Source organism: Biomphalaria glabrata, chromosome 2 (genome assembly GCF_947242115.1).
Source record: "Biomphalaria glabrata chromosome 2, xgBioGlab47.1, whole genome shotgun sequence".
Lineage (NCBI taxonomy): Eukaryota > Metazoa > Mollusca > Gastropoda > Planorbidae > Biomphalaria > Biomphalaria glabrata.
The window spans coordinates 38,332,090-38,350,334 of NC_074712.1; the positions used below are offsets into that span (position 1 = coordinate 38,332,090).

At 34.2% G+C, this 18,245-nt stretch overlaps 1 protein-coding gene across 8 annotated transcripts in view; it reads left to right on the forward strand.

Annotated features, from left to right (window-relative positions):
• LOC106054859 (high-affinity choline transporter 1-like) overlaps positions 1-18,245 on the forward strand; it is a 61,213-nt gene that overhangs the window by 16,023 nt on the left and 26,945 nt on the right. For 2 of the 8 annotated variants that reach the window (XM_056020406.1, XM_056020407.1), the window contains 2 exons: positions 5,187-5,394; positions 6,730-6,837. In XM_056020406.1, the coding sequence (XP_055876381.1) occupies positions 5,229-5,394; positions 6,730-6,837 (274 nt within the window). In that variant the 5' untranslated portion in view covers positions 5,187-5,228. Of the gene's footprint in view, positions 1-1,749; positions 1,959-3,466; positions 3,641-5,186; positions 5,395-6,376; positions 6,489-6,729; positions 6,838-18,245 lie in introns of those variants that run through there. The other 6 variants (XM_056020408.1, XM_056020410.1, XM_056020409.1 and 3 more) reach the window with 5 other exon arrangements.

An 18,245-nucleotide genomic window follows, 5' to 3' on the forward strand; every position in this document is an offset into this window, starting at 1 on the left:
TCCCAACTTTCCAAAGGCCTGGACTTTTAACTCAAATGTATCTGTCTCTTGTGATGAACCAAAACAATTATCGTCGCTGCTTCAAAACTGCCATTTTATAGTGTTCTAAAGCTTTAGTTAGGGGAAAGTAAAGGTGGTTGGTCGTTATGCTAGCCACATGACACCCTCGTTAACCGTGGGTCACAAAAACAGATGACCTTTACGTCATCCGCCCTATAGATCGCAAGGTCTGAAAGTGGAACTTTACTTTTCTTTTAAGTAAATTCTAACATCTGCTTTATTTTATAAATTAAAAAGGTTTATTCAAAAGAGAATTACGACCTACGCGTAACAATGTTAATCTACTGATTCATGTTAATTAGAGACTTAACTCTGTTATTTCTGGCTGATTCAAGCAACCCATTAAATGCCCTAATGGCAATAGGGAAGAAGGAGCTGCTCTGTAAGATGTTGTGTCATTGCTATACTTATATATATATATATTTGTAAAAAAAATAGTTGCGGTACTCAGTGATTAGGAGCCTGTATCTATAGTTCCTCCTTCGTGGTTGAAATTGAGCACATTTCTCATTTCCTATGGACTAAAAGATGGCTGTAAAGTCTAATCCTCGCTTTAATTAAAAAGCCGGCCGCATACGTGGCATGGGTGGGTTAGGTCAGTTGTAGATAGGCCTGATTCTTCTCTCAGCTTTTTGTTGGTTCGGCGCTCATTCGCCTTAGCCACTCTTCTTGCTTTAAATCTTGAGACTCCGAGACTCACAGCTTCACGCTTGAGAAGCACAACAATTTCCGACTTTTTGTCATGGCTCACATCCCAACAACAACAACAACAAAATGGTCGAGTGTAGTGACTTCATAGTTTGAGCATCACTGAATGGGGGCTAAAGTCAAACATTTCCGTGAGACTCATTTCTGGGCTAGGATTGCAGGATCATAGAGCGTGTCATGCTAAGTGTTGAATGCTAGTGTGGGCTTGACATTTAAATCTCACCACTGCGCTGGGAACAACGGCCGGAATGACACCAAATTTTCTTTTGAAAGTCTGCAGCGGAAATTAGTGTGTGTGTGTGTGTTTGAGTTGGTGTGTGTGTGTGTCTGAATTTACGTGTAGGTGTGTGTGTGACACAGAAAGCGCATTTTATAAATTGTTAGGCCCTTACTGAAATATCAGAATAAATGTCTATGATCAGAATCCATTCTCGATTCTCTCTCTTGGAATCGAAGCTCTTCTTTATTTCAAGTAACAAAACAACAACACAAAATAAGATAAATGGAACAATTTTTTTTTTAAATTAAAATTTAATTTGAAAGAATTAGGAATTAAAATTTAAAAAGATATTGGAATAAAAAGGTTGTGGGTTTTTTTTTTCATTCTAAAAAACAACATTAAACTCTTAGTGAACTTTGACGGGGCCATTGCTTGATGTCGCTTCGATTTAAGTGAGTTGAAATTTTAGCGTACTGCAAAGATATTGAGTCTTCAAATAACCATGATAAAAATGAAAGTAGGCCATTCGCCGTCTGTAGAAATGTAAGCTTCCGGTGGGAGTGTAAATACATGGACAGGATTAATTAGAAAACTTAATAGTGTAAACTAACTCATACATTGTATTTATTTGGCAACAGCTGATTTGTGGTCCTTCATTTAATGGAAGGGGGAGATAAGGAGTTAAAATGATGCCTCCTCTTAGCTGTGCACTGGGAGTCAGATGAATGCGAACTCTACTAACACACACACGCATTATTGTGGAGCACACACACACACGCGAGCAGGGGAGTGCTTCTAAAATAATGTTTTCTCCATTACATTACGCCCGCCTATTTTCACGTAAATTGTGTGCAGAAGTCGTAAATGAGTTATCCCATAAGCGCTGAAATTCTAGCCTGTAGCCGAACATTAACTTTGTCATGTGGATAGTTGCATAACTGTTGTGAATCTACTCGGAATAACAGCAGTGGTGAGTACCAGCGTTTAGCTTTGCTATTGAGATATCGGTGTCTTCTAGAGATTGAAATAGAACATATTCAATTTAGTTTTTTTTTTTTTTACATAGTTTTGTAGCAATGAGGTTGATTAAAAAAAAAATGAATATTGTTTGTAATATGGGGGGGGGGGGGGGATCTCTACATAATAGTAAAGGCGAAAAAAAAATGATTCATTTAGCATTGCTTCTCACAGACGAGCAAGTGAGGGTTCCAAAGAGGGAAATTCTAAAAATATGTTAAGGGTCATGGAACTCATAATTTAAAAGCCTTGGAGCTTCTAGAACTATGCTAAGAGTCTTGGAATACCGAACAATTCAGGGTGCTTCGGATGGGGGGGGGGAGGCAAATAACTTAAGCCTTGCTATACAAACTCAACAATAATACCATACGCAATCGCCAGTGCACTTTAACACAACTGGATAATATAAAGTTGGATTCAAACATGACCTTCTGGTTAGTACTTGCCAGTTCTACTCCAAACAGTGGTCGGGGGAAAAGATAGGTAAAAATAAGTATAACATACAGTGACTTGGTGACGTTGGCAGTCGTTTACTTGTAGCACCAAACTGCGAGCAGACAATGAAACCGCTGTAGGCATATTTTATTTTAACTTATAAAACTTGAAATACCTTGAGTAACAAAACAGAACTAGATACAACTTTTATTAATATATAGACACATTTTAACTTGAGATGAAATAAATAAATGTAGTAGACTTTAGTCATAATATAATAAGTGTAGTAGACTTTAGTCATAATATAAAAATGGTATTTTGAACACAATCTAACTACAAAAACACGTCTTTTCACTTTGACAATCTGGAGTTGTCTGTCCTGTCGCTGACGACAATGCCGTTTATCTTTCATCATTCTCAACCAATCGCTAACATCTTTCCAACGTCACCATAGAATCATACATACACTTGGCACATCTACACATTTCAGGCCAATTAGTTCTTCTCCGGATATCTACCTATTCCTGTATTCCACACTTCTTCTCAAGGAGGTTGCAAAAGATTCACTTCACTAGCTTCATGTATTTCTAAGTCTGTTGGACCGTTGGAGCACCACTTTTGATCTGTCTACCGTCTTTCTCCATTTCCTATGTCCTTCCCCTTGACTAGAATTTCTTTCTTTGACAATCCATTCTGTGATGTCTTCCCATCGCTTTCTCTGACTCTCTTCTTTTCCCTGGTACTGTTCTATGCAGGAAGGTCATTTGGCCATACAACTAAGTTTGCGTTTTCTGATTTTGGTCAGCAGGTCATTGTGGGGCCCACTTGCAAAAGATAAGAGAAAGTAAATCAAATGATGACATTTAAAACGTCTGTATGTTTTATGTATAGATGTACATTTTGGTTGAAAGCTCTTGTTGAAGTTTGCCAAAATAGACACAATTGGAAAGTGTGGTTTGAAAATGTCAGGACTGAATGTCTGCTAAATGTCATGACATGTGGCTGGGGGAGGGGAGAGAGTTGTCAGAATAGAATTTAGAGAGAAATTGAACTTGGTAGAAAGTGATTTTTTTAGGGGAGGGGGGATAGTGAATATCGTTTCTTAGTTCAGTGAAATTATTGATGTACTTCTGGACACTGGACACAAGTCAACTTCTGGACACAAGTCAACTATGATATTCAGTACTTAGCATTCTTTTAGTACGCTTGATCTTTTTTGTGGTGAAATTTTTATTGTGTTTCGTTTCTTTATTGGATTAAATCTGTGTCTTTAAGAATTTCCCTAAATGTTTCGTACTATTTCACTGGGTCATTAAACCTTTGAGTTTGTGTGTGTGTGTGTGTTAACAATGATAGTGACTCCTATTGTTAAGTAAATTTTTAAATTAAGAAAATTTTTTTTTTAATTTGATCTGATTCTAAACAAGAAAAATATTTAAAATACATTAAAAAAAAAAAAAGCTTAAATTAAACGTAGTTGTATCAATTAGTTTGAATCGGTCATGCAATTAAATTTGAAATTGATCTAGACTAGCAATAATAAATTTGTGCGATTAGAAATATCTGTACCAATTGTTTTAGCTTTGCGCAATTTCATGCTTTTAGCTTTCTCAATACTCTATGATCTTATCACTTCTCTGGACCAGTTGGTAAAGGAGTGTGTGGAGAAAAAAAGTAGATGTATTATAAAGGTTACCATGATCGCTTTTTAAATGCATGTATTGTTATTACCATTGGTGTTCTACTGTGAATATATACTTATACACAACTAAACCGTTCTAGGCGTTATATATCTTAACTAATACAACTTCAAATAACTTCCTTTTGTGAACACTATATAGAACTTTATGTATAATATAGACAAAATGAAGCTGTGATAAATGAAATAGATGTAGTAGACTTAAGTACAAATTGTTTTTAACAAAATCTAACTCACTACAATAACACAGCCTTTCAGTCTCACGTTCTGGAGTTGTCTCCCCTAACTAACACCAAAAGAAGACAACGCCGCCTATATTGCATCATTCACAACCAATCGCTAACCTCTTCCCACCGTCACCATATCAACACACATACACGCAAACTCGGTTACATTAATTTTCTTTTTTAAATTGGAACGATCTGACTTCGAACTCGATGGCTCAAGCTAATATAAGCCTCCTCAAGCCAACACGCTAACCACTGTGCCAGAGGTGTGCTTATGAAAATGGAATGTTTTATAGTTATCTATATCTAGTTTCAAACTTTAAAGCGGCCATTTATTTCTCTCTAACCTCAATTAATGACACCAACCACTGTGCCAGGGCTGTGCTTATGAAAATAGAATGGTTTATAGTAATCCACTGCTAGTTTTCAAACTTTAAGCCGGCCATCTATTTCTTTCTAAACTGTTTAAAGGGAACTAATTCAACGTATACCACCACATCAGTCAAGTACAATTTCTTTCCATTGTTCGATTATTGTGTTGTCAGGTAAAAGAAATAATTTCAGTTAAATCCGAGATTAGGTGTGGAAAATATAACATGCTCAAACTATTTACCAGACAGACAGAGTGAATCGATATAAGCTTCGTAAAAAAGCTGTTTAACTTCTTTATATGTTTGTTCAGAAGGCTAGTTTAAAAAAAAACATGTCTATGTAAATGGTAAACAAAGCCCAAGCTATTGATCACAATGTTGTATTTTCAATTTGTCTTTAAGCGACTTTGCAAATAAACTGTAACTTGGAACACGTTCTATTATTTCAGACTAATCGAAAAACTGTTCGGCCAGTGGATCCTCTACTTGTCATGTCCGTCAATATACCAGGCATTGTGTCCGTGGCTCTCTTCTATGTGGCCATTCTGATCCTTGGAGTGATAGCCGGCCGAAAAACTTCTAAGAACAGTTCCAAAAATGCATTGCTGGTAGCTGATAGAAGTTTAAATCTTTTTGTGTCTGTCTTTACTGTTACAGGTAAGACATTGTGTATGTGTGTCTGTGTGTCTGTCTTTACTGTTAAAGGTAAGAGATTATATATGTATGTGTGTGTTTACTGTCTGGATATGTGTCTGCTTTACTGTTACAGGTAAGAGATTGTGTATGTGTGTCTGTGTTTACGTGTCTGGGTGTGTGTCTGTCTTTCCTGTTGCAGGTAAGAGAATGTATATGTGTGTGTGTCTGTCTGTCTGTTTTTACTGTAACAGGTAAAAAAATTGTGTATGTGTGTTTACATTTCTGGTGTGTGTATGTCTTTACTGTTACAGGTAAGAGATTGTGTATGTGTGTGTTTGTCTGTCTGTCTTTACTGTTACAGGTAAGAAATTGTGTATGTGTGTGTGTGTTTACTGACTGGATGTGTGTCTGTCTTTACTGTTACAGATAAGAGACTTTGTATGTGAGTCTGTGTTTACGTGTCTAGGTGTGTGTGTGTGTGTATTTAATGTTACAGGTAAGAGATTGTGTATGTGTGTGTGTTTACGTGTCTGGGTGTGTGTCTGTCTTTACTGTTACAGGTAAGAGATTGTATATGTGTGCGTGTTTACTGTCTGGAATTGTGTCTGTCTATACTGTTACAGGTAAGAGATTATGTATGTGTGTCTGTGTTTACGTGTCTGGATTTGTGTCTGTCTTTACTGTTACAGGTAAGAGAATGTGTGTGTGTGTCTGTCTGTATTTACTGTAACAGGTAAGAAATTGTGTATGTGTGTTTGTGTGTTTACGTGTCTGGTGTGTGTATGTCTTTACTGTTACAAGTAAGAGATTATGTATGTGTGTGTGTTTACGTGTATGGGTGTGTTTGTCTTTACTGTTACAGGTTAGAGATTGTGTATGTGTGTGTTTACTGTCTGGATGTGTGTCTGTCTTTACTGTTACAGGTAAGAGATTGTGTGTGTGTTTGTTTACTGTCTGGATGTGTGTCTGTCTATACTGTTACAGGTGAGAGATTATGTATGTGTGTGTGTTTACGTGTATGGGTGTGTGTTTGTCTTTACTGTTACAGGTAAGAGATTATGTATGGGTGTGTGTTTGTTTACTGTCTGAATGTGTGTCTGTCTTTACTGTTACAGGTAAGAGAGTGTGTGTTTGTGTGTGTGTTTACTTGTCTTGGTGTGTTTCTGCCTTTACTGTTACAGGTAAGAGGTTGTGTATGTGTGTGTGTTTACGTGTCTGGGTGTGTGTGTGTCTTTGCTGTCAAAAGTAAAAAAAACTGTGTGTATCTATTTTAATAAGACATAATTATTTATTTATTTATGTATGTATTTACCATGTTAACTTATACTTCAATTTCCTGTTACATTTTGTTTACAGCCACGTTGGTTGGTGGAGGTTATATCAATGGATCGGCAGAAAGTGCTGCTTATAGTGGCCTGGTATGGACCCAAGCCCCTATTGGATATTGCTTGTCACTTATTGTAGGTAAAACAACAACAGAACGGCAAATACTTTTTATAAACTTGGTTAGTGTCTATTTGGTTTATAAACTTGGCTAGTGTCTATTCGGTTTATAAACTTAGCGAGTGTCTATTCGGTTTATAAACTTGGCTAGTGTCTATTTGGTTTATAAACTTAGCGAGTGTCTATTTGGTTTATAAACTTAGCGAGTGTCTATTCGGTTTATAAACTTGGCTAGTGTCTATTTGGTTTATAAACTTGGCGAGTGTCTATTTGGTTTATAAACTTGGCGAGTGTCTATTTGGTTTATAAACTTGGCGAGTGTCTATTTGGTTTATAAACTTGGTTAGTGTCTATTTGGTTTATAAACTTGGCGAGTGTCTATTTGGTTTATAAACTTGGCGAGTGTCTATTTGGTTTATAAACTTGGCGAGTGTCTATTTGGTTTATAAACTTGGCGAGTGTCTATTTGGTTTATAAACTTGACGAGTGTCTATTTGGTTTATAAACTTGGTTAGTGTCTATTTGGTTTATAAACTTGGCGAGTGTCTATTTGGATTATAAACTTGGCGAGTGTCTATTTGGTTTATAAACTTGGCGAGTGTCTATTTGGTTTATAAACTTGGCGAGTGTCTATTTGGTTTATAAACTTGGTTAGTGTCTATTTGGTTTATAAACTTGGCGAGTGTCTATTTGGATTATAAACTTGGCGAGTGTCTATTTGGTTTATAAACTTGGCGAGTGTCTATTTGGTTTATAAACTTGGCGAGTGTCTATTTGGTTTATAAACTTAGCGAGTGTCTATTTGGTTTATAAACTTAGCGAGTGTCTATTTGGTTTATAAACTTGGCGAGTGTCTATTTGGTTTATAAACTTGGTTAGTGTCTATTTGGTTTATAAACTTGGCGAGTGTCTATTTGGTTTATAAAATTGGCGAGTGTCTATTTGGTTTATAAACTTGGTTAGTGTCTATTTGGTTTATAAACTTAGCTAGTGTCTATTTGGTTTAAAAAATTTGGTTAGTGTCTATTTGGTTTATAAACTTGGCGAGTGTCTATTTGGTTTATAAACTTGGCTAGTGTCTATTTGGTTTATAAACTTGGCGAGTGTCTATTTGGTTTATAAACTTGGCGAGTGTCTATTTGGTTTATAAACTTGGCGAGTGTCTATTTGGTTTATAAACTTGGCGAGTGTCTATTTGGATTATAAACTTGGCGAGTGTCTATTTGGTTTATAAACTTGGCGAGTTTCTATTTGGTTTATAAACTTGGTTAGTGTCTATTTGGTTTATAAACTTGGCGAGTGTCTATTTGGTTTATAAACTTGGCGAGTGTCTATTTGGTTTATAAACTTGGTTAGTGTCTATTTAGTTTATAAACTTAGCTAGTGTCTATTTGGTTTAAAAAATTTGGTTAGTGTCTATTTGGTTTATAAACTTGGCGAGTGTCTATTTGGTTTATAAACTTGGCTAGTGTCTATTTGGTTTATAAACTTGGCGAGTGTCTATTTGGTTTATAAACTTGGCGAGTGTCTATTTGTTTATAAACTTGGCGAGTGTCTATTTGGTTTATAAACTTGGCGAGTGTCTATTTGGTTTATAAACTTGGCTAGTGTCTATTTGGTTTATAAACTTGGCGAGTGTCTATTTGGTTTATAAACTTAGCGAGTGTCTATTTGGTTTATAAACTTGGCGAGTGTCTATTTGAATTATAAACTTGGCGAGTTACTATTTGGTTTATAAACTTGGTTAGTGTCTATTCGGTTTATAAACCTGGCGAGTGTCTATTTGGTTTATAAACTTGGTTAGTGTCTATTTGGTTTATAAACTTAGCGAGTGTCTATTTGGTTTATAAACTTGGCGAGTGTCTATTTGGTTTATAAACTTGGCTAGTGTCTATTTGGTTTATAAACTTGGCGAGTGTCTATTTGGTTTATAAACTTAGCGAGTGTCTATTTGGTTTATAAACTTGGCGAGGGTCTATTTGGTTTATAAACTTGGCGAGTGTCTATTTGATTTAAAAACTTGGTTAGTGTCTATTTGGTTTATAAACTTGGCGAGTGTCTATTTGGTTTATAAACTTGGCGAGTGTCTATTTGGTTTATAAACTTAGCGAGTGTCTATTTGGTTTAAAACTTGGCTAGCGTCTATTTGGTTTATAAACTTGGTTAGTGTCTATTTGGTTTATAAACTTGGCGATTATCTATTTGGTTTATAAACTTGGCGAGTGTCTATTTGGTTTATAAACTTGGCGAGTGTTTATTTGGTTTATAAACTTGGCTAGTGTCTATTTGGTTTATAAACTTGGCGAGAGTCTATTTGGTTTATAAACTTGGCGAGTGTCTATTCGGTTTATAAACTTGGCTAGTGTCTATTTGGTTTATAAACTTAGCGAGTGTCTATTTGGTTTATAAACGTGGCTAGTGTCTATTTCGTTTATAAACTTAGCGAGTGTCTATTTGGTTTATAATCTTGGCTAGTGTCTATTTGGTTTATAAACTTGGCTAGTGTCTATTTGGTTTATAAATTTAGCGAGTGTCTATTTGGTTTATAAACTTGGCGAGTGTCTATTTGGTTTATAAACTTGGCGAGTGTCTATTTGGTTTATAAACTTAGCGAGTATCTATTTGGTTTATAAACTTAGCGAGTGTCTATTTGGTTTATAAACTTAGCGAGTGTCTATTTGGTTTATAAACTTGGCGAGTGTCTATTTGGTTTATAAACTTGGTTAGTGTCTATTTGGTTTATAAACTTGGCGAGTGTCTATTTGGTTTATAAAATTGGCGAGTGTCTATTTGGTTTATAAACTTGGTTAGTGTCTATTTGGTTTATAAAATTAGCTAGTGTCTATTTGGTTTTAAAAATTTGGTTAGTGTCTATTTGGTTTATAAACTTGGCGAGTGTCTATTTGGTTTATAAACTTGGCTAGTGTCTATTTGGTTTATAAACTTGGCGAGTGTCTATTTGGTTTATAAACTTGGCGAGTGTCTATTTGTTTATAATTTTGGCTAGTGTCTATTCGGTTTATAAACTTGGCGAGTGTCTATTTGGTTTATAAACTTGGCGAGTGTCTATTTGTTTATAAACTTGGCTAGTGTCTATTTGGTTTATAAACTTGGCTAGTGTCTATTTGGTTTATAAACTTGGCGAGTGTCTATTTGGTTTATAAACTTGGCGAGTGTCTATTTGTTTATAATTTTGGCTAGTGTCTATTCGGTTTATAAACTTGGCGAGTGTCTATTTGGTTTATAAACTTGGCTAGTGTCTATTTGGTTTATAAACTTGGCGAGTGTCTATTTGGTTTATAAACTTGGCGAGTGTCTATTTGGTTTATAAACTTGGCGAGTGTCTATTTGGTTTATAAACTTAGCGAGTATCTATTTGGTTTATAAACTTAGCGAGTGTCTATTTGGTTTATAAACTTGATTAGTGTCTATTTAGTTTATAAACTTAGCTAGTGTCTATTTGGTTTAAAAAATTTGGTTAGTGTCTATTTATTTATAAACTTGGCGAGTGTCTATTTGGATTATAAACTTGGCGAGTGTCTATTTGGTTTATAAACTTGGCGAGTGTCTATTTGGTTTATAAACTTGGCGAGTGTCTATTTGGTTTATAAACTTAGCGAGTATCTATTTGGTTTATAAACTTAGCGAGTGTCTATTTGGTTTATAAACTTAGCGAGTGTCTATTTGGTTTATAAACTTGGCGAGTGTCTATTTGGTTTATAAACTTGGTTAGTGTCTATTTGGTTTATAAACTTGGCGAGTGTCTATTTGGTTTATAAAATTGGCGAGTGTCTATTTGGTTTATAAACTTGGTTAGTGTCTATTTGGTTTATAAACTTAGCTAGTGTCTATTTGGTTTATAAACTTGACGAGTGTCTATTTGGTTTATAAACTTGGCTAGTGTCTATTTGGTTTATAAACTTGGCGAGTGTCTATTTGGTTTATAAACTTGGCTAGTGTCTATTTGGTTTATAAACTTGGCGAGTGTCTATTTGGTTTATAAACTTGGCGAGTGTCTATTTGTTTATAAACTTGGCGAGTGTCTATTTGGTTTATAAACTTGGCGAGTGTCTATTTGGTTTATAAACTTGGCTAGTGTCTATTTGGTTTATAAACTTGGCGAGTGTCTATTTGGTTTATAAACTTAGCGAGTGTCTATTTGGTTTATAAACTTGGCGAGTGTCTATTTGGATTATAAACTTGGCGAGTTACTATTTGGTTTATAAACTTGGTTAGTGTCTATTCGGTTTATAAACCTGGCGAGTGTCTATTTGGTTTATAAACTTGGTTAGTGTCTATTTGGTTTATAAACTTAGCGAGTGTCTATTTGGTTTATAAACTTGGCGAGTGTCTATTTGGTTTATAAACTTGGCTAGTGTCTATTTGGTTTATAAACTTGGCGAGTGTCTATTTGGTTTATAAACTTAGCGAGTGTCTATTTGGTTTATAAACTTGGCGAGGGTCTCCATGGTTTATAAACTTGGCGAGTGTCTATTTGATTTAAAAACTTGGTTAGTGTCTATTTGGTTTATAAACTTGGCGAGTGTCTATTTGGTTTATAAACTTGGCGAGTGTCTATTTGGTTTATAAACTTAGCGAGTGTCTATTTGGTTTAAAACTTGGCTAGCGTCTATTTGGTTTATAAACTTGGTTAGTGTCTATTTGGTTTATAAACTTGGCGATTATCTATTTGGTTTATAAACTTGGCGAGTGTCTATTTGGTTTATAAACTTGGCGAGTGTTTATTTGGTTTATAAACTTGGCTAGTGTCTATTTGGTTTATAAACTTGGCGAGAGTCTATTTGGTTTATAAACTTGGCGAGTGTCTATTCGGTTTATAAACTTGGCTAGTGTCTATTTGGTTTATAAACTTAGCGAGTGTCTATTTGGTTTATAAACGTGGCTAGTGTCTATTTCGTTTATAAACTTAGCGAGTGTCTATTTGGTTTATAATCTTGGCTAGTGTCTATTTGGTTTATAAACTTGGCTAGTGTCTATTTGGTTTATAAATTTAGCGAGTGTCTATTTGGTTTATAAACTTGGCGAGTGTCTATTTGGTTTATAAACTTGGCGAGTGTCTATTTGGTTTATAAACTTAGCGAGTATCTATTTGGTTTATAAACTTAGCGAGTGTCTATTTGGTTTATAAATTTAGCGAGTGTCTATTTGGTTTATAAACTTGGCGAGTGTCTATTTGGTTTATAAACTTGGTTAGTGTCTATTTGGTTTATAAACTTGGCGAGTGTCTATTTGGTTTATAAAATTGGCGAGTGTCTATTTGGTTTATAAACTTGGTTAGTGTCTATTTGGTTTATAAACTTAGCTAGTGTCTATTTGGTTTTAAAAATTTGGTTAGTGTCTATTTGGTTTATAAACTTGGCGAGTGTCTATTTGGTTTATAAACTTGGCTAGTGTCTATTTGGTTTATAAACTTGGCGAGTGTCTATTTGGTTTATAAACTTGGCGAGTGTCTATTTGTTTATAATTTTGGCTAGTGTCTATTCGGTTTATAAACTTGGCGAGTGTCTATTTGGTTTATAAACTTGGCTAGTGTCTATTTGTTTATAAACTTGGCTAGTGTCTATTTGGTTTATAAACTTGGCTAGTGTCTATTTGGTTTATAAACTTGGCGAGTGTCTATTTGGTTTATAAACTTGGCGAGTGTCTATTTGTTTATAATTTTGGCTAGTGTCTATTCGGTTTATAAACTTGGCGAGTGTCTATTTGGTTTATAAACTTGGCTAGTGTCTATTTGGTTTATAAACTTGGCGAGTGTCTATTTGGTTTATAAACTTGGCGAGTGTCTATTTGGTTTATAAACTTGGCGAGTGTCTATTTGGTTTATAAACTTAGCGAGTATCTATTTGGTTTATAAACTTAGCGAGTGTCTATTTGGTTTATAAACTTGATTAGTGTCTATTTAGTTTATAAACTTAGCTAGTGTCTATTTGGTTTATAAAATTGGCGAGTGTCTATTTGGTTTATAAACTTGGTTAGTGTCTATTTGGTTTATAAACTTAGCTAGTGTCTATTTGGTTTTAAAAATTTGGTTAGTGTCTATTTGGTTTATAAACTTGGCGAGTGTCTATTTGGTTTATAAACTTGGCTAGTGTCTATTTGGTTTATAAACTTGGCGAGTGTCTATTTGGTTTATAAACTTGGCGAGTGTCTATTTGTTTATAATTTTGGCTAGTGTCTATTCGGTTTATAAACTTGGCGAGTGTCTATTTGGTTTATAAACTTGGCTAGTGTCTATTTGTTTATAAACTTGGCTAGTGTCTATTTGGTTTATAAACTTGGCTAGTGTCTATTTGGTTTATAAACTTGGCGAGTGTCTATTTGGTTTATAAACTTGGCGAGTGTCTATTTGTTTATAATTTTGGCTAGTGTCTATTCGGTTTATAAACTTGGCGAGTGTCTATTTGGTTTATAAACTTGGCTAGTGTCTATTTGGTTTATAAACTTGGCGAGTGTCTATTTGGTTTATAAACTTGGCGAGTGTCTATTTGGTTTATAAACTTGGCGAGTGTCTATTTGGTTTATAAACTTAGCGAGTATCTATTTGGTTTATAAACTTAGCGAGTGTCTATTTGGTTTATAAACTTGATTAGTGTCTATTTAGTTTATAAACTTAGCTAGTGTCTATTTGGTTTAAAAAATTTGGTTAGTGTCTATTTATTTATAAACTTGGCGAGTGTCTATTTGGATTATAAACTTGGCGAGTGTCTATTTGGTTTATAAACTTGGCGAGTGTCTATTTGGTTTATAAACTTGGCGAGTGTCTATTTGGTTTATAAACTTAGCGAGTATCTATTTGGTTTATAAACTTAGCGAGTGTCTATTTGGTTTATAAACTTAGCGAGTGTCTATTTGGTTTATAAACTTGGCGAGTGTCTATTTGGTTTATAAACTTGGTTAGTGTCTATTTGGTTTATAAACTTGGCGAGTGTCTATTTGGTTTATAAAATTGGCGAGTGTCTATTTGGTTTATAAACTTGGTTAGTGTCTATTTGGTTTATAAACTTAGCTAGTGTCTATTTGGTTTATAAACTTGACGAGTGTCTATTTGGTTTATAAACTTGGCTAGTGTCTATTTGGTTTATAAACTTGGCGAGTGTCTATTTGGTTTATAAACTTGGCTAGTGTCTATTTGGTTTATAAACTTGGCGAGTGTCTATTTGGTTTATAAACTTGGCGAGTGTCTATTTGTTTATAAACTTGGCGAGTGTCTATTTGGTTTATAAACTTGGCGAGTGTCTATTTGGTTTATAAACTTGGCTAGTGTCTATTTGGTTTATAAACTTGGCGAGTGTCTATTTGGTTTATAAACTTAGCGAGTGTCTATTTGGTTTATAAACTTGGCGAGTGTCTATTTGGATTATAAACTTGGCGAGTTACTATTTGGTTTATAAACTTGGTTAGTGTCTATTCGGTTTATAAACCTGGCGAGTGTCTATTTGGTTTATAAACTTGGTTAGTGTCTATTTGGTTTATAAACTTAGCGAGTGTCTATTTGGTTTATAAACTTGGCGAGTGTCTATTTGGTTTATAAACTTGGCTAGTGTCTATTTGGTTTATAAACTTGGCGAGTGTCTATTTGGTTTATAAACTTAGCGAGTGTCTATTTGGTTTATAAACTTGGCGAGGGTCTCCATGGTTTATAAACTTGGCGAGTGTCTATTTGATTTAAAAACTTGGTTAGTGTCTATTTGGTTTATAAACTTGGCGAGTGTCTATTTGGTTTATAAACTTGGCGAGTGTCTATTTGGTTTATAAACTTAGCGAGTGTCTATTTGGTTTAAAACTTGGCTAGCGTCTATTTGGTTTATAAACTTGGTTAGTGTCTATTTGGTTTATAAACTTGGCGATTATCTATTTGGTTTATAAACTTGGCGAGTGTCTATTTGGTTTATAAACTTGGCGAGTGTTTATTTGGTTTATAAACTTGGCTAGTGTCTATTTGGTTTATAAACTTGGCGAGAGTCTATTTGGTTTATAAACTTGGCGAGTGTCTATTCGGTTTATAAACTTGGCTAGTGTCTATTTGGTTTATAAACTTAGCGAGTGTCTATTTGGTTTATAAACGTGGCTAGTGTCTATTTCGTTTATAAACTTAGCGAGTGTCTATTTGGTTTATAATCTTGGCTAGTGTCTATTTGGTTTATAAACTTGGCTAGTGTCTATTTGGTTTATAAATTTAGCGAGTGTCTATTTGGTTTATAAACTTGGCGAGTGTCTATTTGGTTTATAAACTTGGCGAGTGTCTATTTGGTTTATAAACTTAGCGAGTATCTATTTGGTTTATAAACTTAGCGAGTGTCTATTTGGTTTATAAATTTAGCGAGTGTCTATTTGGTTTATAAACTTGGCGAGTGTCTATTTGGTTTATAAACTTGGTTAGTGTCTATTTGGTTTATAAACTTGGCGAGTGTCTATTTGGTTTATAAAATTGGCGAGTGTCTATTTGGTTTATAAACTTGGTTAGTGTCTATTTGGTTTATAAACTTAGCTAGTGTCTATTTGGTTTTAAAAATTTGGTTAGTGTCTATTTGGTTTATAAACTTGGCGAGTGTCTATTTGGTTTATAAACTTGGCTAGTGTCTATTTGGTTTATAAACTTGGCGAGTGTCTATTTGGTTTATAAACTTGGCGAGTGTCTATTTGTTTATAATTTTGGCTAGTGTCTATTCGGTTTATAAACTTGGCGAGTGTCTATTTGGTTTATAAACTTGGCTAGTGTCTATTTGTTTATAAACTTGGCTAGTGTCTATTTGGTTTATAAACTTGGCTAGTGTCTATTTGGTTTATAAACTTGGCGAGTGTCTATTTGGTTTATAAACTTGGCGAGTGTCTATTTGTTTATAATTTTGGCTAGTGTCTATTCGGTTTATAAACTTGGCGAGTGTCTATTTGGTTTATAAACTTGGCTAGTGTCTATTTGGTTTATAAACTTGGCGAGTGTCTATTTGGTTTATAAACTTGGCGAGTGTCTATTTGGTTTATAAACTTGGCGAGTGTCTATTTGGTTTATAAACTTAGCGAGTATCTATTTGGTTTATAAACTTAGCGAGTGTCTATTTGGTTTATAAACTTGATTAGTGTCTATTTAGTTTATAAACTTAGCTAGTGTCTATTTGGTTTATAAAATTGGCGAGTGTCTATTTGGTTTATAAACTTGGTTAGTGTCTATTTGGTTTATAAACTTAGCTAGTGTCTATTTGGTTTTAAAAATTTGGTTAGTGTCTATTTGGTTTATAAACTTGGCGAGTGTCTATTTGGTTTATAAACTTGGCTAGTGTCTATTTGGTTTATAAACTTGGCGAGTGTCTATTTGGTTTATAAACTTGGCGAGTGTCTATTTGTTTATAATTTTGGCTAGTGTCTATTCGGTTTATAAACTTGGCGAGTGTCTATTTGGTTTATAAACTTGGCTAGTGTCTATTTGTTTATAAACTTGGCTAGTGTCTATTTGGTTTATAAACTTGGCTAGTGTCTATTTGGTTTATAAACTTGGCGAGTGTCTATTTGGTTTATAAACTTGGCGAGTGTCTATTTGTTTATAATTTTGGCTAGTGTCTATTCGGTTTATAAACTTGGCGAGTGTCTATTTGGTTTATAAACTTGGCTAGTGTCTATTTGGTTTATAAACTTGGCGAGTGTCTATTTGGTTTATAAACTTGGCGAGTGTCTATTTGGTTTATAAACTTGGCGAGTGTCTATTTGGTTTATAAACTTAGCGAGTATCTATTTGGTTTATAAACTTAGCGAGTGTCTATTTGGTTTATAAACTTGATTAGTGTCTATTTAGTTTATAAACTTAGCTAGTGTCTATTTGGTTTAAAAAATTTGGTTAGTGTCTATTTGGTTTATAAACTTGGCGAGTGTCTATTTGGTTTATAAACTTGGCTAGTGTCTATTTGGTTTATAAACTTGGCGAGTGTCTATTTGGTTTATAAACTTGGCGAGTGTCTATTTGTTTATAAACTTGGCGAGTGTCTATTTGGTTTATAAACTTGGCGAGTGTCTATTTGGTTTATAAACTTGGCTAGTGTCTATTTGGTTTATAAACTTGGCGAGTGTCTATTTGGTTTATAAACCTGGCGAGTGTCTATTTGGTTTATAAACTTAGCGAGTATCTATTTGGTTTATAAACTTAGCGAGTGTCTATTTGGTTTATAAACTTAGCGAGTGTCTATTTGGTTTATAAACTTGGCGAGTGTCTATTTGGTTTATAAACTTGGTTAGTGTCTATTTGGTTTATAAACTTGGCGAGTGTCTATTTGGTTTATAAAATTGGTGAGTGTCTATTTGGTTTATAAACTTGGTTAGTGTCTATTTGGTTTATAAACTTAGCTAGTGTCTATTTGGTTTTAAAAATTTGGTTAGTGTCTATTTGGTTTATAAACTTGGCGAGTGTCTATTTGGTTTATAAACTTGGCTAGTGTCTATTTGGTTTATAAACTTGGCGAGTGTCTATTTGGTTTATAAACTTGGCGAGTGTCTATTTGTTTATAATTTTGGCTAGTGTCTATTCGGTTTATAAACTTGGCGAGTGTCTATTTGGTTTATAAACTTGGCGAGTGTCTATTTGTTTATAAACTTGGCTAGTGTCTATTTGGTTTATAAACTTGGCTAGTGTCTATTTGGTTTATAAACTTGGCGAGTGTCTATTTGGTTTATAAACTTGGCGAGTGTCTATTTGTTTATAATTTTGGCTAGTGTCTATTCGGTTTATAAACTTGGCGAGTGTCTATTTGGTTTATAAACTTGGCTAGTGTCTATTTGGTTTATAAACTTGGCGAGTGTCTATTTGGTTTATAAACTTGGCGAGTGTCTATTTGGTTTATAAACTTGGCGAGTGTCTATTTGGTTTATAAACTTAGCGAGTATCTATTTGGTTTATAAACTTAGCGAGTGTCTATTTGGTTTATAAACTTGATTAGTGTCTATTTAGTTTATAAACTTAGCTAGTGTCTATTTGGTTTAAAAAATTTGGTTAGTGTCTATTTATTTATAAACTTGGCGAGTGTCTATTTGGATTATAAACTTGGCGAGTGTCTATTTGGTTTATAAACTTGGCGAGTGTCTATTTGGTTTATAAACTTGGCGAGTGTCTATTTGGTTTATAAACTTAGCGAGTATCTATTTGGTTTATAAACTTAGCGAGTGTCTATTTGGTTTATAAACTTAGCGAGTGTCTATTTGGTTTATAAACTTGGCGAGTGTCTATTTGGTTTATAAACTTGGTTAGTGTCTATTTGGTTTATAAACTTGGCGAGTGTCTATTTGGTTTATAAAATTGGCGAGTGTCTATTTGGTTTATAAACTTGGTTAGTGTCTATTTGGTTTATAAACTTAGCTAGTGTCTATTTGGTTTATAAACTTGACGAGTGTCTATTTGGTTTATAAACTTGGCTAGTGTCTATTTG